This window comes from Colias croceus, chromosome Z (assembly GCF_905220415.1).
Source record: "Colias croceus chromosome Z, ilColCroc2.1".
NCBI classification, from domain to species: domain Eukaryota; kingdom Metazoa; phylum Arthropoda; class Insecta; order Lepidoptera; family Pieridae; genus Colias; species Colias croceus.
Genome location: NC_059568.1, coordinates 2,288,534 through 2,312,517, shown reverse-complemented (window position 1 = coordinate 2,312,517; position 23,984 = coordinate 2,288,534). Strand labels below are relative to the sequence as shown.

General features: G+C 33.5%; 2 protein-coding genes across 4 annotated transcripts in view; one reads left to right on the top strand and one right to left on the bottom strand.

Annotated features, from left to right (window-relative positions):
- Positions 1-6,335, top strand: part of LOC123705035 (sodium-coupled monocarboxylate transporter 1-like) — a 14,418-nt gene extending 8,083 nt beyond the window's left edge. The window contains exons 8-13 of one of the 2 annotated variants that reach the window (XM_045653588.1): positions 123-250; positions 900-1,042; positions 2,693-2,868; positions 3,252-3,372; positions 5,108-5,251; positions 6,119-6,335. In XM_045653588.1, the coding sequence (XP_045509544.1) occupies positions 123-250; positions 900-1,042; positions 2,693-2,868; positions 3,252-3,372; positions 5,108-5,251; positions 6,119-6,274 (868 nt within the window). In that variant the 3' untranslated portion in view covers positions 6,275-6,335. Of the gene's footprint in view, positions 1-122; positions 251-899; positions 1,043-2,692; positions 2,869-3,251; positions 3,373-5,107; positions 5,252-5,864; positions 6,097-6,118 lie in introns of those variants that run through there. The other variant, XM_045653589.1, reaches the window with a different exon arrangement.
- Positions 6,314-23,984, bottom strand: LOC123705040 (sodium/potassium/calcium exchanger 4). Of its 2 annotated transcripts, none has more exons than XM_045653598.1 (10): positions 23,805-23,984; positions 10,464-10,646; positions 9,879-10,066; positions 9,405-9,591; positions 9,252-9,326; positions 8,906-9,183; positions 8,363-8,525; positions 7,934-8,035; positions 7,465-7,586; positions 6,314-7,189 (listed from the first exon to the last, which is right to left on the bottom strand). In XM_045653598.1, exons 1-10 carry the CDS (start codon positions 23,821-23,823, stop codon positions 6,962-6,964), a joined length of 1,545 nt encoding a protein of 514 aa, XP_045509554.1. In that variant the 5' UTR covers positions 23,824-23,984; the 3' UTR covers positions 6,314-6,961. The 2 variants fall into 2 exon arrangements, with proteins under 2 accessions (XP_045509554.1, XP_045509555.1); XM_045653599.1 differs by having other exon boundaries at positions 23,699-23,819.

The window sequence follows — 23,984 nt, the reverse complement described above, 5'->3', positions numbered from 1 at the left end:
TGGTTATTATGATCAGTCAGAAAGATTAAAATTGATATTTGTAAGGCAATTTACTAGATGTTTGTCATCTCATTAATAATTTTTTGTGAAAATTTTCAAATAACGTTAGGTTTTTATTTTAGTTCAATGTCTACTGGTCTAAATTCGATGTGCGGTGTAATCTTTGAGGACCTCATTCGGCCGGCGTATAACAAACCAATATCTGAAAAGACTGCAAGTTTTATTATGAAGGTTATTGTTGTTGTTATAGGTAAGTATGAATAGTAGATAAATGGTGAATATTTATCTTTTCCTATCTTGTTTTCTATGCACTACATATATATTAGATATGTTTCTCATCTCCATAATACTCGGGTACCACCATAAGCACGGTAACCGGTCTTTTGGAAGGCTTACGTGGGGACACGGATCCAACACGCAGAGGCCCTTTTGAGGGTTTTAATGTGTTATGGGACACCAGCCGCAGCCTGCCCATGACTGCACTATTAGATATTATTTAGTAAAAAATTATAATGAGAACATAGGAAGTAGTTGGTTATTGGTATACCCTTGTGACTTTTCGAAACCAATGAATGAATGAATAACGCATTTATTTGTGAAATGTAAATTACTATAATTAAATTGTTGTACTGTACGTAATTCCAAGAAAGATTACAAAAAAAAATATTTGTTTGTTTATTTATACGCAATGTAACCATTATAACATGCTAGGTATGAGAATTGCTAAAACACAATTGGTCTAGCCACAAAACAATTTAAACATAGTCTAACTTTAAACCACGGATCTGTCACTTTAATAGTTGTCTATGTGAAATACGACAAAACCCGCCTTAAAAAGAACCTTAAAAAGAACCCGCGCTTGAAGTTAAACCTTGTCTAAAGTTTTTTGTGATTTTTAGGAGCAACCTGCGTAGCCCTAGTATTTCTGGTAGAGCACATGGGAGCCCTAATCCAAGCTGGTAAAAGTTTAGCGGGAATAACCGCTGGAAGCCTGCTGGGGCTCTTCACTATGGGACTGTTTCTACCGTGGATTAATGCGACGGTAATTTATAAGATGCTGTTTATTATAATATTTTATGTATATGTAATGTTATAATTTATAGTATTTGCTACAAATCGAGAACAAAAATATATAATATGTTTACCTAATTATCTAGGTACGATCAGAGCCTCATCGTTTTTTATAAGGACAGTAAAGACTCGTCAAATATTGTTCTATATTTTAGGTTTCTTTAGTTGGGAATAGTAAATCGATTAGATTTTTAATGAAAAAACCAATAACAAAATAAGCTGAGAATATCGCTTTGGTTAATTCATTTACATCTTTTAAATTATGTGTTTATTTCAATTATTGCAAAACAGCTGAAAAACGACACAATAAAAAAATACGATAACAAGTAACAAAAGTATTTGACATTGTTCTTTCAAAACAGGAAAATAAACGTAAAAGAAAAATAAATTACCCAATGTTGTTTACGAAACTGTGTAAACCTTTATAAAACTTCTTTTAAAACACATTTCCATTGTAATAATTCTGATCTTTTCAGCCATAGAAAGAAAAAGAATAAATTACTTACGAAATATTTTGGTATTCAGATTGTTTGCGCAGTCAATTAGAGCAGGTGAAACAATTTTCCTGTCACGGTTCTTATAATAGGTTCATGGAAATAGAACGACAAAAATCTAATACTTTATTTGGAAATAAAAATCTTCTCCATCGTTCCATCAGTTTCATCGTTTGTTGACAATACCTATTGTTTGCATTGAAAAATGGTTCGTATTGGTTGAGGTGGTTGTTTATCATCTCAATAGATGGCGCGCGGTGTGTCCCTTATACACATAAAACTGAAAGAATAGAATAAATTCAACGGCTCTGGCAGGTTACGCGTAGCTGAGTTGGTCAAGAATCCGCTCTGGATTGGAGTGAAAGAATGCGGGTTCGAATCCCGCCGCGTGATCGAATTTTATTCTATGAAGAAAGAAAGATATTTTATTTGACTCCACACAGTTGAAATAACACAATTCTTAGATCATTATTAATGATCTAAGACACAATTAACACACAATACAATTAGAATATGACAATATAATTCAAACTCAGTAAAATTAAAATATGACATAAAGCTAAGAAATGGAGCCAAAAACGGTACCTGCAACACAGTTGCAACACTGATTTTCAGTGGCCCGTCTTTTGGCGATTAGAGCGGCAGTACGTTCATAAATATAATATTATAATATAATATGAATTAATTAGGGCAAAAGGAGAAAATACATAGTTAAGATAATTTAACATGACATATAAATAGATAAATGTTTAAATTTAAATCATAATAACAAATACATAATATAGTGATAGACAGATAGATAATCTTTTCTAATATATATAAATCTCGTGTCACAATGTTTGTCCTCAATGGACTCCTAAACCACTTAACCGATTATAATAAAATTCGCACACCATGTGCAGTTCGATCCAACTTGAGAGATAGGATAGTTTAAACATGTAGGTACCACGGGCGAAGCCGGGGCGAAGCACTAGTATACCTATACATAATATAAAATATTTTTGAACCTAATGAAATAAATATGAGGCGTGCAATTGCATAATAGATAAAGCATTTGATACCATAAAACCAAAAATAAAATTTTTTATAAAAATCATTTTTTATTAATCGTGGTTACTATTACCCAGGGTGCATTAGCAGGCGGTACTACATCCACACTTCTCGTGGGCTGGATCTCCCTGGGCACGCAGGCTGCCATGATTCGTGGTGACATAGTTATAGTGCCCAAACCAGTCAGTGTCTCTGGGTGTGACGGGAACTTCACCTTACCCACTACCACGCATTCTACTGTTGAATTTGACAGGTAAGGAAGTTACAGAAACTTAGTTTTTATGATGGAATTGGCAACGGACCTTTTGAACCTCTTGAAGCTTAGCAAGTACCGCCTGTATTTCATTGAATTATTTCGCAAGTGACGGTTTTCTGATCACAAAGAAGATATAATTTTTTCACTTGACCACAATTCTTATCACCCTTGGAACATTCCAATTAAAACAATCTATATATTTCCTGCTGAAAATCGGCAAAAAACATGCAACAGATTTATCAAAGGAAATAATCGCTTAATAATAAAACATACTAATTCATACTCGTTTGCATGTTCTGTTTTAAACATTCGTGACAACGATATTATTTAATGGTTTTATAATATCATTCGTATTAATTTATTTTATATTCCTCTTCCAGATCTGGAACGTTCTTCATGTATAGATTGAGCTACCTCTACTATACTTTCATAGGCATGGTGGTTTGCATCATAACTGGAGCAATAGTTTCCTATTTTACTCAACCTAATGATCCTGCTATGGTAAGAATTTTTTAAATCTATCTAATAATAGTTCTCGATTCTTTCTAAAAACTAGGAAAAGTTCACTATTTCATCATCATCATCATCATCATTATCAGCCTATAACGTCCACAGCTGCCGCAGTCATGGCACGCCATTGAGCCCGGTCGTTCGCTCGTTCTCGCTAATATTGAATAATTGGTTGTTCACTATTTGAATAACTTCAATACAAGTTGAATGTTATATTGGTTTGTACCATATTGCACGCCTCATAAGCGAAGCGTTGAGGTGGGTACTACTGTCACTTCGCGCAAAACATCTGATTTTTCAAACTTAAAATGTCTTTATGTATCATACTTTGCACTTGTAAGATAATACATACACACACATATTAAGAAAAAACACTATTTTTAACATTCATGATATTTTTGATGTCATTTTTGTTATTTAAACTAGTTAAAAAACAGTTTAAAAAAGTTCTGTCTTGGACGTCCGTGTGTCTGTATGTGCGGAGGATTTTCTTGTTAACACGCTAACGACCGAAATACTTTACTAATCGAGTCTTTTTTTTTCTCTTACGCTTGAGTATGCTCAGGAATAGAACCCTTTCATTTTTCAGGGTCTGATTCGATGTGGTTTAATTGTTATTAAATAAACAAAAAAAATATCGACTTTTTTTTATATATTTATAGTGTACTCAAAATTCACCATTATAAACTCGATTCTTTATACTATAAGCCAAGGTTTAAAAAAATAAGTTGGTAGTCAGTCCCTTAAACCTGCGCAGTTTCACATCTAGGTGGGGCCACAAGAAAAATAGCTCAATTATTACGGTACCGCTTTCTTTACTTTTCCAACTGTTTTGAGACAGTACAAGAGCATTGGCACATGAGAACAAGTGTATCTACATACTTATATTATATACACCTTTATAAATAATCAATTTTATTGTAAAGGATGAGATTATGAGGCGTGCACTTTTGGATTTTCCAAACTTTTTTAGTTATAACATAAGTAATAATAGTATTTTAATATCACCCACATAACCTCGATACTTGGCGTTCTTCCACTGTACTGTGCGTTTTAGGAGTAACTTCCTACCGCGCACTACTTCTCTGTGGAACCTTCCAAATTCGGCATTTCCTAAGGACTATATATAACTTGGAATACTTTAAGAAGAGATCGTACTCCTCCTTCAAAGGCCGGCAACGCACCCACAATACTCCAGTCTGTGGATGTTCATGGGCGGCGCCAATCATCGCCTTCTGTCCGGTGTCGCGCAAGCTCGTTTGCCAGCTTATACATAAAAAAAAGTTTTATATACAGGCTCTATTACCATGTTCTATACTTTCTAAAATTTATCAATCGTCGTGGTCAGTTTTATCTCCAGATTATGTATCCAGTTGATCCAATCTCACTCATGCATGTATGAATATACTTATTATTTATTTTTTATTGAATTAGTTTATTTTACTTAACAAGTGATAACTGCGTTAAAAACAACCGAATTCAAACTTGCACTTGCAACATTGACAAATACAGAAAAAATAATCATAAAATAAAAACTACTAGACCTATTCGAATAAAATTTTTATGGGACCAATTCGACACCATCCCGCATCGAACAAAAAAGAATCACGTAAATCGGTTCAGAAACCTCGGAGTAATCGGTGTACATACATAAAAAAAACATACCGGCCGAATTGATAACCTCCTCCTTTTTTTGAAGTCGGTTAAAAATACATTTTCAATGCAGGTTCACAGAGATCTGTTAACACCGGTTATCCATCGATTCTTACCACCCCAAAGTCCGAACTGCAGACGACCACGGCTCACGCAACACGACATCGAGATACATGCTAGAGAAATGGAGCATTTATGTAACCAAGCCGCTTTCATGGTAACCTTAATATTTTAAACTAATACTAGTTTTCTAATTATCTCTTTTATAGTAAAACTAGCTTTCCATCCGCGGCTTCACCCGCGTTTTCAAAGAAAAACCCGTTCCCGTAGGATTTCCGGGATAAAACCTATCCTATGTCCTTTCTCGAGTATCAAAATATCTCTATACCAAATTTCATGCAAATTGGTTCAGTAGTTAAGGCGTGATTGAGTAACAGACAGACAGACAGAAAGGTCTGATGTTTTCATTAATATGATATTTCAATCTCAATTCTTAACTCGTGGTTATTAAAATTATTTATAAAGTAAAAATTTGCATCTCTCATCTGTTATATATTTCTAGAAAAATAAATTTACTATTATTTTATTTTTTTATATTTCAATATTCAACTAATACAGGGAGCTCGTTTCCATCTGTATGTTGTATAACTATATATTTGATCTATCCTTCTTGATATATAAGAATTTAATTTTAGAACCATATTGATTTGTTATACATTTAACATCTTATTCTTATATCTTATAGTAAACTGACTCTCTCTTGCTTTTATTAATATTTATATATTAACTTATTCCCTTCCTTACATATCATTTTCGTTTTTACATTACAGAGAGAAAACACAGCAGACATCGACCTCTTATCAAGGAAATCCAAAAAGAACCTCGTCCAATGACCATTCTTGATCTTTTCTTATCCATAACAGACTTTAGTTCTTAGGTTTCTCTTTAGTTACTTTAAAAAGAATCTCCTTTTGAACTTTGTACTTGTATAAAACACTTTCTATGTCTTTTGTATTTGATCGTTGTTATTAAATATTTAAATTTTAAATCTATTTTTATTTTTGATCTGAACTGTTGTCAACAGCTTTACGAACGTTTGGCTGCATTTGACGCAAATAATCAACATTATGAAGATGATTTGCCGCCTGTATTTAGTCATCGTTTTCGCCTAGAGCAAATCCCAGAATCTACAAATAAGCAAGATTTAGCAAGATCAGAGAACAGAGAAAAATTGTCTTAAATATTATTTATCAGAAATAGTGAATCAGTAAAAACTCTGTGAAATATAGTTCTATATATTTATTTACTATTAAAATGTGTTACAATAACATCAACTGATACTTTATTTACAACAGCGTCATGAAAAATATGCAATCTATTGGTATTTTACAAAATATTACGTAGCGGCGAACTTTGAATGCTAATCATTCTACTTAATTAACAAAATAAACATCTAAGATCTTACATTTTTGGTCTCTAAGATAACAGCTATCCATAAACACTATAAAACTTACATAACAATAAAATTCGAATACAAAATTGAGATTCGTATTTTGTCATTTAGCATTAACTGTTCAAATTCATATTACAAAACATAATCTAACAATTAACAGATAATAATACAAAAATAACTGAACTGAATTCTCTATCGTTACTTAATTTTCCATACTGATAAATTTGATAATCATAATTGTATGAAATCATAAAAAAAACATCAGTTACAATTGATTTGAATACCACAATCCATTGACATACAGCTAGAGAATTCAGGAGTATTGAGGTTTATTAAAATAAAGAGAAAAAGCCAGCTTACGAACTAGCTTATGGATAGCACCAAATACAGGTGACTTCTAAAGAAATCGATTACAGTCCATACTGTTACTGCACTTCACTGGCTGGTAACCCCTCCGTTCAGTACGAGTCACAGTTAAGACTTGAGCTCGTTTCTCCTGCAAGTACGTACGTTCACCGGGAAAAATACATTTAACTCGATGAGCGTAGCCAAGACAAGGAACATGGCGTACATGCCCAGACATGCCCGACCCACTGCGGCGTCTAGCTTGAACTTGTTAAACCAAAACGTCAGATATAAAAGCAGCAGCGTCGATAGCAACGATATAGCCGAGTACTCCAGTCCCATAGAGTTTATCTTCACCTAATAAAACAATCACATATTTACATAAAGCACGTTAAGAATTAAAAGTCGCAATTGAAAAATCGTTATTTTATTTCCAGTTATGACGATGTCCTATTTTATATCTTGCAAAATAAAATAAATTAGGTAAAAGGCAATGTTCAATCACTGTCATTATTGTTATAATTTTATATAGAAGATGGTCACAACTGGAGATGGGCCCAAATTTGCCTTGCAGTTAATACATTCGCTTAGCAGTAAAAAACGTTCGCATTAGACACTTGAAATTTTCTAACCCAATAATGTCCTGGTTCTGCCGGTGTGAGTGAAGCCTTGATCAGCCAGGGCAGGCCCAGACATAGAAGAATGTCGAAAGTATTTGACCCAATTGAGTTGCTGATACCCATAGATCCATGACCTATAAAATTTATACATAAATGTCCGTTAGGAAATGTTTAGGCAAGTAACAAATGCATAATTATTACACACTTAGCTAAAACAGATAATTAATAATACATTTCGTGAAAATAACAATTGAAAATTAAATTAATTCTAGCCACAGCTCGAAATACCTATCAAACATGTGGTTTTCAGTATTGAATGCTTAATGTTAAATGACATAAAATCTATTTCATCAACTAGAGGGAAACTAGTCTAAGAACTGGGGCTCAAAATTGATACATTTGCGATTAATTTTTTAGAAAATAAACTTAAGAGATTATTGCTAAATCCTAAAGGAAGCATGGAAGGAAGAATTTATATAACCTTGTTTAGCAACTATGACACTTGAAACAGCCTCAGGAACGGATGTACCAGCTGCCAAAAATGTGATACCCATCACTGAATCGGGTATCATGAGGGTGTCACCTATTAAGAACATGACCACGTTAGTACCAAATAATTAACAAAAGCTAACAGCACAAATTTTTAATTTAATTGATTGAAAAATAAAAACACAATATCACAGCTTCTAAACAATATGTTTTGCTAAGTTCTGTCAGTTAAAATCACAATAATGTTTTACAAAGTTATAGAGATCTTAAATTGGCTATTACCTACTAATTTGTTCAGGATATCGTGGAACTTTATCTACATCTTTGTAAATGACAAGTAAAATAATATTTGTTGTTGATGTTGATTTTTTGTCAAAATTAGAACCTTTTTTAATAAACGATTATTAAATAGAAAACTTACCAATGATTGTAATCATCCAAGCTACGATGTAGGATAAAGAACCGATCCAAACGATACACATAAGGAATGTTAGAGGAAACCAATTCTTAAAGCGCGGCTTCTCACAATCTGGTATCGTGAAGAGAAACACTAAATGTATCGGCCAAGTAATAATCCATGTTGCCTATAAAACATATTGTAATAGTAATATAAAATGTATTGATGAAAAATTTATGAACATATGGATTAATTGTAATGAATTACTGTTGATTAATTAGAAGCAAAATATATTTAAAACATTATTTATATTACTTTGTGTTCCTTATCCTTTGAAATTCTCAATATAGTCAAGTTATAAAACTATTATATTCGGATAATTGTTTCTTAGATACTTAAATAAATTTCATCTAAACTTAAATTTCCTAAATATTTTCAATTAATTGATAAAAAAAAGACATTTTTTCAAGTCATTTGTCTAAACAATCCGTTAAAAACTTATTACAAAATCTCAAAAAACAAGGTATCATATTCTGTACTCGTGTTTGTAAACGCTACAATGTATACCTTAGTGAGTTTACTTCTACCAGATGGCCACTTCCACAACGAATGCTCATTTTCATCTAGCGCTTCCTTATTAGTGTCAACATTTTGATTAACTTCATCTGAGTGGACAATCTCCATGTCACCAACATTAACGGTCGTATCATCGTTGACCTTGCCATCATCTATCGTCATTTTCTTATCACCGCTGTCTATAATGATTTGGCCAGCCTTTATATTACCATTGTGTTGATGATGTTCAATGATTAAATCACTTTTATTATTTGATTTATCTTTTTCATCTGCAATAAAGTTACGGGTGATTTTGGGAATGTGTGGTTAAATAGAGAGTAAAAATAGAATAACGAACCGATTTCAACTGCAACCGCGTTTTCGTTCTTTTCTTCGTCTGATTTTATCATGTTGGAAACACACTTCCAACTTCCTGAAATATTGTTTCCGATTAAATGTAAATGTAAAAGTTAAAAGGATGAATGATACAATTAATCGATACAATACTTACTCTTAGCAAAGTTTTGTATGGACTTATCATAGTACATTATACAAATGTATACTCCGTATAAGAGGACCAGCAAGAACGCTTCATACCATTGTACATACTCATCGTGCATGATGCAAATAAGTATTGAGACTGTGATACCGTATGCGAGACAGTCTCTCGTTAAAGGCCACCAATCTAATGGCACAACCTGTGGCGAAATAAATCAATGAAAACCTTATATTTGTTTGTACTGGAAAAAAATATTCTTGGCAATATTAATAATCCTGCTCGTTCGCTTAGGTTTAACTTCTAAATAGAATGGTGCTTAGTTCATTATTTTTCGATCGCCAATAAAAAGTCATTAAAAAGATACCGATCAAAGACAGCCGTCTAGTTTTTGACGATTATACTACCCATCATCGACCATGCTCTAATGATCATCAATTTCCATTTAATAAAAAAAAATTAAGTTGAAAATTACATAAATTCCATTACCATTCCTGCCCCAATCCCACAGCAAGCGGCGACCGCAAGTATGTTAAACACAGCTGAACCTACGATGGTGCCTACACCAATGTCACCTTCAGTGATGAATGTACCAATCACATTCACGAACAGTTCTGGTGCAGATGTAGCAGCCGCCATGAATGTTGCACCGGCGACATCATTAGTCATATTTAGGGCTGTAACAAAAGCATATATTGAAAAAAACTATAAGCAGCAATCGTTAAGAATAGAATCTTAGCCAATATCCTTTTGGTAGCACAATTCTACTAGGGTAGAGAAGCTAGGGAAATAGTATGTATGTACTACCCAACCATCTACTTATAGTATCCAAAGAATGGTTTAACCCATTGAGCCCCAAGCGGCCCGATCGGTCCACGACACAATAGATTTTCTATTGTGTCTGTGGTTCCGGGGCCTGAGTTATTCAATACAGTTCACTCAATTTATTAGTACCAAAATTCCTTCAAACGTTTTCAACTAATTGTAAATAATCGTAAAGCTTATTTTACAAAAGGTCTGGTTTTCCAATCAAATCCTACAGTTTGGAAAACTTGGCCACCTCCTCCTACTTACCTGTGCATATTCTATCAACAGCTGGCACGAAGAACTTGTCACAGACCACGGCGAGAGCCAGGAAGAGGTAGATGGATATGAAGGCGTGGAGTACGATCGCGCCATGCTGCCTCTGCAGTTCCGTGAACAGGCCCGTCGGGAAGTCATCTATAGCGGGTGGTGTGCAGTTACGAATGTACCCATCTGGAACACAATGTTTCTCTATATACATATATAACAAAAAGAGTGTGTGTTAAACATTGGTTACAAAACTAATATCGATAGATAGATACGACTTATCTACTACTTCATCTTCTACTGCTACTTATAAAGCAAGAACGGCTGAATATTTTATTCTATTAATAATATTTTATATATTATATTTTAATGATTCAAAAAATCCAGAAATTCGTTCTTTATCTGGATTTGGATTAGAATAATTACCTACTGAAAAACTATATAAAAAGGACTTCCAACTAATTTTGAAATTTATATGCATTTTAGTTTTTAGGTTCTTACAAACTACAGAAAGTATTTTACTACAATCTAGGATTCCATTAATCTGATGCCAGGGTCAATTGATACTCGAGTAGACGACATTTATCTTCCTCTAGAATCTAGATAAACAATTGCACTGGAAAATACTCCACTCTACTATAAAGTAAATGTTTACGTTATTCTGCAGAAACATCGGGGAACAACATCATAATAATAGCCTACTCAAAGCCGTTACTGTTATGGTGATAGTCGATCATAGACTTTATTGATAAAAAGATGTCATGCTCTGTTTCCCCTCGAGTTGGGTAAAATGAAAATAAAAGCCATTTTTAACCGACTTCAAAAAAAGGAGGAGGTTATCAATTCGGCCGGTATGTTTTTTTTTATGTATGTACACCGATTTCTCCGAGGTTTCTGAACCGATTTACGTGATTCTTTTTTGTTCGATGTGGGATGGTGTCGAATTGGTCCCATAAAAATTTTATTCGGATAGGCCCAGTAATTTTTATTTTATGGGCATTTTTGCAAATGCAAGTTTGAAGTCGGTTGTTTTTAACGCAGTTATCACTTGTAATTTATAAACATCGAAATAAAAATAAAAAATAAAAAGTTCTCAATAATGTACATAATTTTATCAACAAAAAATGGCTTGTAACTCTTAAATCTAATAATAAGTATATGTAGTTTTACTAACACTAGAATAAGTACTACTAACAATATATGGGCAATGCTGCCTGATACAAATAAAGAAATAAAAAATACCCGTGCCGGTTTCTTTAAGCATATTCATAAATACATAAAAATATTATTTACTAGCTTCCGCCCGCGACTCCGTCCGCGCGGATGTCGGTCTTCGCGTGGATGGTTTATTTCTCCATTTTGAGTAACTCTGACAATGCCATGCATGCCATGCCTTACAAATATCTATTGGACCCAAATACGGCTAGACCTATAATCATACGCAACGTGTGTTCGCGGTTCTACAGAACAACGTCTATGGATAAAGCTGAAAAATTAAGATAATTTTTTTTCTACGTATTTTTCCAGGATAAAAAGGTATAATTATACCAAGTTTCATCGAAATCGAACCGTTAGTTTTCACGTGATGCCTTCACATACAGACAGACAGACAGACAGACAGACAGACAGACAGACAAAAAATTTTTTAATCACATATTTGGGTTTTGTAGCGATCCAGTAACACCCCCTGGTATTTATTTTTTCAATATTTTCAATTTACAGAATTGACCCTTCTACAGATTTATTATATGTATAGATATTTATAAACATACGTTATAACGTATTGAGTTGTATTGACATGTGCATTTTTGTGCAACATTAAATTTTAGGAAATTAACAATTAATGAAATATCCAAGGGAATCTCTTTGCCAAATGCAAGAGAGATAAGACAATAATATTATTGTCCCTTTGTGTCGTTTCCAGTTTCCGCAGATTCACACTTCAATTAAGTAATTGATTGCACATCAGCATGTTACAGGCTAATACACACTTATGAAACTGATAACACACTAATAGTAATAAATTTTCTTTGTGTTAATTAATTACTAAGGAAACAATTGAATATTTCACGTAATTCAAAGATTAAGATCTTATTATGTGCGTGTAATTTACGCATTTTTTGCCCCTGATTAAACATTTAAAGGTAATATTATATTAAATCTGAAATATTTATATTATGTGTGTTACTGCTCTTACACGCAAAAATGATCTAAGGAACATTTTGGTGTGGCTGAAAATTGTATAAAACTTAATTTTCATAGAAATGAATGAAATTTCAAGTAAAGTGTCATCTACAATTTTACTGACCTTATACCTATAAGCCATATTAAATTATTAAGTATCATAAGCTGTATATACACAGGGTTACTTGTAAAACACCAGCAACCTCGCAGGACTAGATAGCTAACATCATAAGTAACAACATATTTTGTTCTACGACTTTTGGCATAACGCAATATATTATTTTTAAATGATTTTTTAAACTTTTATTGTACTCTCCTAATATTTATCTATGTTCATTTGTGTATGTTCTATTCATTATCGGATGGACGACGCGACGTTCCCTTCCCCCTCTCGTTCGCTTCTTGTTTACGTAATTTTTGGGAGGCGTAGAGTTTATAATATTCAAACGGAAAATTAAATGAATATTTACTTTTGTATGAAAATAAAATCTAACAAATTATCAAAAGTCGTAGAACAAATGTTGTTGCTTATGATGTTAGCTATCTTGTCCTGCGAGGTTGCCGGTGTTTTACAACTAACCCTGTATATTCCATTATGTATGTATATTAGGTATAAGGTACGCCTTATATACCTTATACTGTAATATCTACCGTAGCCATACCGTAGCAATTTGACAATGTGTGACTGCGGTTTTCCAAACATGAAAATAATTTATCTCTACATTGGAATATTGCATACTTCAGAATAGTATTGTATGACATTATTGTTAATTTTAACAACGAAGGCATCTTGGTAGAGTCTACTGTGTCCATTTACTTGCAACTACATTAGCAACTTTGTTCAGTTCAGTATTCTGAAAATCTTGTTTTATACTTTTTCAGCGCCGATATTTGTCGTAGTTGGGTTTTAGTTTTTAGGGTTCCGTAGCCAAAATGGCAAAAACGGAACCCTTATAGTTTCGTCATGTCCGTCTGTCCGTCTGTCCGTCTGTCCGTCTGTCACAGCCGATTTACTCGGAAACTATAAGTACTACAGTGATGAAATTTGATGGGAATATGTGTTGTATGAACCGCTACAAAAATATGACACTAAATAGTAAAAAAAAGAATTGGGGGTGGGGCCCCCCATACATGTAACTGAGGGATGAAATTTTTTTTTTCGATGTACATACCCGTGTGGGGTATCAATGGAAAGGTCTTTTAAAATGATATAAAGTTTTCTAAAAAACATTTTTCTTAAAGTGAACGGTTTTTGAGATATCAGCTCTCAAAGTCGTAAAAAGTATGTCCCCCCCCCTCTATTTTTATAACTACGGGGTATAAAATTCTAAAAAAAATAGAGGTGATGCATGCTAATTAACTCTTTCAACGATTTTTGGTTTGATCAAAGTATCTCTTATAGTTTTTGAGATAGGTTGATTTAACTGTAATTTATTATATTTGCTGCTACGGAACCCTTTGTGCGCGAGCCCGACTCGCACTTGGCCGGTTTTTTTTTTTACTTTTTATTATTAATTAGCTTACTGCCCGCGGGCGAATACTTTTTATTATTAACTAGCTTACTGCCCGCGGCTTCGCCCGCTTTGTCTAAAACCTAATAAATTAAATACTAAAACCTTGCTGTTGAGTAACTCTATCTATTAAAAAAAATCACATCAAAATCCGTTGCGTAGTTTTAAAGATTTAAGCATACAAAGGGACATAGGGACAGAGAAAGCGACATTGTTTACTATGTACTGACATCGTTCTTACATTTTTTGTAGGTATATAGGTATATAATTTACGTTAGAAATTTAATTCAATACCTACATCAAAAGGGTTATTATTTCATTGTAAGTGACATTCCAACAGCAACCTACATGTAGCAATTGAAATAAATATTAACACAATATTTTACAAGGACAATATTCAAGATTGCCTCTTTATTTGAAGTCGGTTAAAACATTTCCGCCTACAAATACCTGAAGAGCACTTTACGACATTGTAGGCCACTTTCGTTAAGCCTCATTAACAACAAAGATAGCAGTGGAAAAATAATATCTTTATTTTTCTATTTTAACGCATATGTACGCATTTAATAATATGTTCTAGATGGGGATTAATTATTGATAAATTCTCAAGATAAAAATGGAATTTGAAGAGCACGTGCCTAACGGATTAATATGTTAGTTAATCTATGTCACTGATAATATTATAACCTGCTAGATTTCCGCCCGCGGCTACGCCCGCGTTTTCAAAGGAAAACTGATTTCAAATTTCCGCGATAAAACCTATCCTTTGTGTTAATCCAAGTTACCCTCTATATGTGTGCTAAATTTCTTTGTAATCGGTTCAGTAGTTTGCGTGAAAGAGTAAAAAACACACACACACACACACATCCTAACAAACTTTCGCATTTATGATATTAGTAGGATAGGATAATACTAATATCACATAGATAATATTCTACCGTACCTATTTAAAAGAAAGTTGTGAAACACTACTTCGGTTTAAAGAACTTTATTTATCTCATAAACAAGAACAATATAATATGATCATTTACTTACTGTAACTATCACAAAAAGAGGTGAATGTATTTTAACGATTTTTGCTTCCTGGATTTGTCTCAGCTTGGATTATGATAATATTATATTTTACAAAATCTAATAAAACTACGCGCAGAGCCTGAGACTAAACAGGACATGAAGTCAAAAACCATGATGCGAATAATTGATTAATCTGTTATATAAGTTATTTTATTATGAACTAGTGGTCCGCCCCGGCTTCGCCCGTGGTACATATTTCGCAATAAAAGTTAGCCTATGTCCTTTCTCGGGTATCAAAATATCTCCATACCAAATTTCATGCAAATTGGTTCAGTAGTTTAGGCGTGATTGAGTAACAGACAGACAGAGTTACTTTCGAATTTATAATATTAGTATGGATTAATAAGTGTCACTCAATAATATCAACCTAATTCATACATTCTTAAAATTACTCCACGAAATTTATTGAGATTTTTTTTAATTCTTCAAAGATTTTTATTTATATTATATTTTTTTAAAGATATTTATATTTCAATTGAGCAGTGGTGGCTCAGTGGTAAGACCTCGGACTTCGAATCGATAAGTCCGTGGTTCGAGACCAGGCGAGCGCGCAGGAAATAAATTGATTTTTCAATTTATCTGCGCATGTTGTAACATCACCACTGCTCGAACGGTGAAGGAAAACATCGTGAGGAAACCGACATGTCGAAGAATTAAAAAGTTCGACGACATGTGTCATCCGCCAACCCGCACTTGGCCAGCGTGGTGGATTATGGCCTGTACCCTCATAGGAGGCCCGTGTCCCAGCAGTGGGAACGTATATGGGCTGATGATGATGATGATGATGATGATATTTCAATTTTAATTTATTTAGACCAAATATATAACAAAATTAATCAACTTCATTTATAAATTTATATTAATAAATTTTAAATTAATCAATCCTCTCATTCAAATAATAACTGTAAACAGAATGGGCTAATTAAGTTGAACTATAATATCTAGTAAATTGAGTAAGGTCAGCCGCTCTTCATTGCCATAGGTTAGTAGCATATTGAATTCATAGCTGTTATTTTTTACCGTCTATTTATAGTACGGTCTATAGAATTTCCTTTAAATTTGTATTGAACCGTATTTTTTTTTTCGTTTTTACGGCGTCATTAATCGATTATAGTAGGTACCTACACACATGTAATAAAATCGTAGGAAAGTCAAAACTGTACATATATAGGTAGTTACCGAAAACAACAATAAAGTACCATTTGAATGCCATAGAACCAAAAATAGTAGGTAAGTTCTACTTAGGTACCTTTGGTACTGTAGGTACCTAAACCTTATGGTGTTCAATATTTTAATTTTGCGATTCAAAAGTTCTCTAGTTGAATGAATAAATATTGACCTTTTAATTTATATATTAACCTTTAAAATTAAAACTTAACAAACACTGTCGGAGGCCAATGACGCTTATTTGTCCTTAATTATTATCTACCTATTTTATGATCCGAATTCGGAATCAATTCTATATGAATACATTTGTAACAATAATTATTTATGATCTGATTATGATAATAATAATAATAAACTGCACGTAAAATTCAGCTATTTTCCGTTCTTATGCGAAATAGTTGTTTGTGTTATAAATAAATAAATAAACACCAACCTCTTCAATATAGCTACCTACCTATCGGCTATCAAATGAAAGGGATTGATTTATAAAACACAAACTAGTACAAATTTCAAAGCCGACATAATAAATGTACATTTTAATTGAATTCAGATACTCGATGTGTACTCGATTGATAGTTTCACGCGTGCCAGTAAAGGTAATCGTTAAATAACAATTAATATTAGATTATTATTAGAGCCGGGGTTTTTCACACGATTTTATTAGCACCTCTATGGTCTACGGTTACATACATTGTAAGTTGTAACCGACTCCTTTAGACTCAAAGTTGACCCTCTTTAAACGAACGGATCTTTGTACACTTATCAAGAATCGCTGACAATATAATAACTTCATGAGTTTAAGTATGTACGTAGTATATTATATCTGTCAACTGTGGTTTAAGCATGATTTTCAGTTTTTTTTCTTTTTGTTAACTTGTAAATTATTAATAAAACATTTTATATAAGTTACTTGTACATTTTCTATTCGCTCGATATATTTTGATGGGAATAATAACTAATGTTTATCTTAATTTCTAATTCGATAAAATCTTTATCTGTTGAAATAATAATAAGAAAATTTCCTATCAATATAATCCATAATTATTTGCTTATTACAAATGGTATCTTAGGAAAGCTATAAATATATAATATTTATATTTTAAAGAAGGAGACTAATGGATAATGCATTTTAGAAATACAGAATACCTACTACGAGTTGCGAAATCCTTCCTATACCTATCTTATCTTAATACATATAAATCTCGTGTCACAATGTTTGTCCTCAATGGACTCCACTAAACCACTCAACCGATTATAATAAAATTCGCACACCATGTGCAGTTCGATCCAACTTAAGAGATAGGATAGTTTAAACATGTAGGTACCACGGGCGAAGCCGGGGCGGACCACTAGTATATTATAAATGTAATAATGTACCTATTATATTATTTGTGAGGATGGATGAATGTGTATGTAGCTATATATGTGTATAGAGCTCAACTCTTTCACACAAATACTACTGGACCGATTACACTGGAATTTAGCACACATATAGAGGGTAACTTGGAAGTTGAATTGAAACATAGGGTAGGTTTTATCCCGGAAATTCCACGGGAACTATGCGGGTTTTCCTGCAAAAACGGGGGCCAAGCCGCAAGCGGAAAGCTAGTACATGCATAGTAGGGGTAGGTATCTATTTAGGTTATTTTTTGAAACAATTACTTCCACCATAAGTACCTAAAATTGAAACCATCTTCTTATCTTTCTTAATATATATATAAATCTCGTGTCACAATGTTTGTCCTCAATGGACTCCTAAACCACTTAACCGATTGTAATAAAATTCGCACACCATGTGCAGTTCGATCCAACTTGAGAGATAGGATAGGTTTTATCCCGGAAATCCCTTGGGAACGGGAACTATGTCGATTTTTCTTTGAAAACGCGGGCGAAGCCGCGGGCGGAAAGCTAGTACTAATGTAAAATTTTATTTAAGGAGGTATTACTTAAATTTAGTTTTTCAAACTGTCACAAAGCTCTAACGCAGTAACCCTTTTTTTTAAGTGGGGAAATCTTCCCAACATACCCACGGCCCCCGGGGAAGAAGCCGTGGGTTATGTCGTATTATTACCGACTAAAACCCCACTGTGTTCCGTCGAGCCGCTTTCATGATGGGGCCGCGGGTATTGGTTGGAATTCTTCCGCGACCCCCTCGGCGGCTGCACGTCTCCGGGCCAGGCGCAAGCCAAGAACAGGAAAGGTGGTTTGCCTGTTCTGTAACTCTAGACAAAACCCTACAAACAATCCTATAGTGCCAAAGCCGAACCAGTCTCCAATCATACCTACTTACACTAGCTTTCCGCACGCTTATCTTAAAACCTGATAAGTTATACAAAATATACTGTGTATACTGCCTTGTGTATACTGGGTTGTGATAATCATATACAAAATCAACATAATATAAACCGCGCAAATCGCTTACAACTACAGTCAAATAGCAGCTCATTGCTTCCATTGCGTCGAGTGCGTGTCAGAGCTAGTTGGCACATCATCAAATGCACTAGAAGGAAATTGATCAAAAGCGACGGAAGTCCATATTAGCTGATATCGAGTTCTTTCTATCCTTGGTATTCTACGTATTATCGATGCACGCTTGCAATGAACCGCCTATTTAGTCATCGATTTTGTACACCAGTCTTCGCCTAGGTTGATAAAAAAATATACATATATAGCCAGCGTTTTTATTATTCGTTTTTATTTTAGAGCACGTGTAACAAACAAGCAATTAAATCTTTCATCTGAACTGAGACTATTACACTCTATTTTGTGTAGTCGAGTTTAGCTTTTCGTATTTGGTGGTCTATCATCTACGTTCTACGTATTATGACTTTTTGAGATTTTTTTTAATTTATTCATTCTGATTGTCTTAAAGTAAGTCCTAATACTTATTTCTTTTAGTTTTAATATAACTAAATATAATATAAATATATATAACTAAAATGAAATGTAATAAATTGAATTTGTTAAAGTTGAGCTAAGAAACATGAAATAGTAGGTACTTATATAATATCTTTATACTTTTACATAGTCTGCTGCCTCTTCCTATGAATAAATATGAATGTACTTCTTTATTTATTAAATTGATTATAAATATTAATTTATGAAAAAAGAATTTATTAATTAACATTAAAAACTCATCTTATTAATTCCATTAATTCCTAAAAACTACGAAAACGTTTCACGCGTTATTCTTGTAAGCAGTTTAGAAGCTCAAAAATTATAAACAAAGCACACGCCTACCTACTCGTTTTTTCTTAGTTTCATACAAAAATATACAAAAAAGATACATAGTTAAAAAATGATTAAGTATGATTTGTTTTAAATCATTTCGTTCTCGTTATTTGATATTGAGTGTGTAGCGCCTGAGGGCAGAACACTCAATTAGGTAGTTAAAACACAATTAGTTAAAAACGACCTGTGGCGCTCGGGGACTGCCGCGGTAATGCTATGCCTTCAAGCCACACCTCCGCCCGTCGGAGTGGGGAGTGTGAGGTTTTTTCGTTACGGAATTTCTCGATTTGGTCCCCGCGCTCAAGGTCCGCGATAGAAGCTATGCAATAGCTTAAAATAAATATTTTCTAGTATATTTACGTGATCACAAAAAGAAGCTGCTTACAGCTTTTCTAATTATTTTTAGTTTCCTACTTATTATATCTATATTATAAAGCTTAAATTTGTTTGTTTGAATTAAACCGTCAATCTCATCAACTACTGGTTCAATTTGAAAAATTATTTCAGTGCTTGATAGCCAATATTTATCGAGGTAAGCTGTCGGTTGTATATCATCACGGTAAGACCAATAGGAGTGGAGTAATATGGGTAAAACCACGAGCCAACGCTAGTTTATTTTAAACTAGCTTACCGCCCGCGGCTTCGCCCGCTTTGTCTAAAACCTAACAAATTATATACTAAAACCTTCCTCTTGAATCTACTCTCTATCTATTTAAAAAAACCGCATCTTTTTGCATACAAAGGGACATAGAAAGCGACTTTATATACGCAAAGCCAGCTACAAAACATATATTTAGCTAAAGGATCTAACATTGAAGTAGATTGGATAAATATACTTATATTTATCCAATCTACGCCTACTTAGGCGTTATGATAAGGTAGCTCAATGCGCAGTTCATTTTAGCAGTCTAATCTAATTTAATTTGAGACATAATACTTACAATAACATTTGTAAGAATCTTTATTACCGTATATTAACTACTGAATTGATAAAAAATATTATTAGAAACAATTTATTGACTCACGTTTGCATACAGCTCAAGAATTACAATTTCCATTATATTATACTAGCTTTCCACCCGCGGCATCGCCCGCGCAGTCAAAGAAAAAACCTATGTCCCGGGGTAAAAAGTAGCCTATGTCCTTTCTCGGGTATCAAAATATCTCTATAGCAAATTTCATGCAAATTGGTTCAGTAGTTAAGGCGTGATTGAGTAACAGACAGGCAGACAGACAGAGTTACTTTCGCATTTATAATATTAGTATGGATTAGGTAATTTTTAATCACTACATAGTATAAAACTAAGTCGCTTTCTCTGTCCCTATGTCCCTTTGTACATGCTTAAATCTTTAAAACTACGCAACGGATTTTGATGTGGTTTTTTTTTAATAGATAGAGTGATTCAAGAGGGAGGTTATAATATATAATTTATTAGGTTTTAGACAAAGCGGGCGAAGCCGCGGGTGGTAGGTAAGCTAGTTTATATATAAAGCATAAATTAATAGCCATGTGTATTATTTCATCTTAATTCATCGTATATGTTTACAAGAATTTAAAGGTATATTTAAAATTATTTTGCTTAAATATCTAAGCTATTATTAATTATTTATATGAATAATTAATTGTTCTGATTAACATTTTACGCTCTTACAATACACTTTAGATAAACTTTTTGAAAAATCAAATGCACGCATTGGAAATTAAAATTTAATGAAAAGCAATCAATAAACTAACTAGGTAACTAGGCAATATTTATTTATAGCGCAAGAATTAAAATTATAAACGAACGCTTTCTACCAATTTAAATTATAATAGGTACGAATTCCATAGAATTTCGTATTATTTGTATGCCCATCATATTTAATTTAATTACATAGTAAATTGGTCATTAGAAAGTGATAAATTTTATTTACTTAATGAATATCATAATTATTATAACTTTAAATAAATAAAGCAAAACGTTATGCAAATTTGATTACAACAAAATTCCATACATTGAACCGGTATATTGACCGAAGGATGAACATCCACAAATCACCTAAATATTTTTTTAAAAAGGTTATTCAAACCAGTAACAAAAATTTTGAGAAAATGTAATATAATAGAGGACGACTCCTACCAATGTAGACAACCGAAAAATAATTAACGTAGTCTATATAATCCATACTTATAATACTTATTAATATTATAAATGCGAAAGTAACTCTGTCTGTCTGTCTGTTACTGAATCACGCCTAAACTACTAAACCATTTTTCATGAAATTTGGTATGGAGATATTTTGGTACCCGAAAAAGGACATAGGCAGTAGCCTAGCCGTTAATTTTTCCGGTTAAAAATTATTTTAACCAGGGAAATTAACGCAATCCCGGAAATCCCACGAGAACGGGAACTATGCTGGTTTTTCTTTGACTGCGCGGGCGAAGTCGCGGGCGGAAACAAAGTTCTTAATAACCATTACTTCTTATCAATAAAACAAAATAAATAGACTTGTAAAAAATACATTTTCGCGCGCTTTTGTTAAACAACAAGCTGTCAAAATGACATTTCACGCATATACGACCGCCATGCTAGTATAGTTATATATACATACAATCTTACAATCAAGCGATAATATAAAGCCGTTATGTATGAAATAAAACATCGTACACAGCAATATTTCTGTATACAATAAGAGTCCAAGATGTATACGTATCGGTAACAAGACCTTTTGTAACTTCAATAAGATCACTTTAGTAAAGTCTCGGGATTGAAGAGACTAAGTTCATCGCTCTAGATTGAGTTAAGCCTTGTCATAATATTATATCCTGCAATGGACTTTGGATACTAATATGGCGAATCATAATAACTTTCTTTGGACTTATGTTATGACTTTGGACTTATGGTTTTCAAGGAGAGAATATTATAGTGAAGTCGTAAACGTGCTTTGCTCGAGGTAAATATAATATTTTTTGGATTCAACGTACTGTAAAAAAATAGGTTATAACAACTAGCCGACATCTTGAGTTGAGCGGTATCGCTTCATATTCATTAAGTGTGAATGTTATGATAAAAATTCGCGTTTTAAAATTACTTGACAAATGCATTTTGTAAATGATACACCTTTTTAATGCTATTTACAACACTAATTACTCATTAAACTTACTTGAACTAATTAATTTGTCATTTGTCAATTACAAAATGCAAAGTAGGTAGTCAAATCTATATCATATTCCTAAAACAATCTAAAAGACCGAAAAACATAGGTTTTTCTGAATTATAATAAATGCTTACCAGTTTTTCAATTTACGAAAAACTGCGTACATGCGTATACACGTACTCGTGGACCGCAAACTTGACCGATCTTGGAAACAGTGCGCCCACGCACAAATTTACCTTCAGCTAAATGTCAAACGCAAACGGGCACAATTAGACAGGCAAGTGAATACTTTGATTTGATTTTAGGCACTCGATGCTCACGTGAACCAGTCAACCTTGTGAGCCCTGCTTGAATCGCGACAATTGTCAATTGTAACACCGGATGAATAAGATAGCATGCCTCCCCCTAGCTATGTTTGGATCGACGATCGAAGGAAAAATTCTGGCTCCGAGAAATTGCACAACACATGTGGGGGAACTTTTTGTGATAGAAATAATAGTTAAGATTCCTTTTGGGCTTGGGCAAAGTTTATGAATTCTGTTTAAGGATTTGGTAGCTGATCGTTTAAAAGCTATAAGAATCGATTGGGCTATTAATGTTATTTTCACATTTAGATACTTATATTGGCCCAATTGAAATATCTCATTATTACTTTAATTAAATCATAATGTATATATACAATATATATATATGAAATAAAAAAAAATAAAATTACCTACTAAATCGAACGCAAAGCAAATTCAAGCAACATCAATTACGACTTTCAACAATACCTCAACGGCGTCTAAAAATAGGGACCTATCGGGATCTATTAGCATTCATCATACCATCCCATCTAATCGCTTATTAAAACAAATCTTTCCAGAAGGTTAAGCGCGAAGGTGCGGTGTCCAACAGGCTATTGTGAGCCACGCCCGTTCGTTCGATACGTACCTGCGGCAGCTGGCCCCATACTTACGGTCCACCATCACTTCACCGAAACACACACACCTTTCCTTTCCTTTCACATCACCTGCGGTTCACCACGGAATATGCGTACCTCTGTCTGAGGCAGTCATTGTCGCTGTCACTGACGTCCTGGGGCGTCACACTCGTCCAAATGCCGACGCTCGACGATACATAATGGACACAGCTCGTCAAAAGAAGAATACGGCCAATTATTTTCATACAATGTATACGTCGGCACTCGGTCTGCGCAAGCGACTCTCTGCTTCAGAGT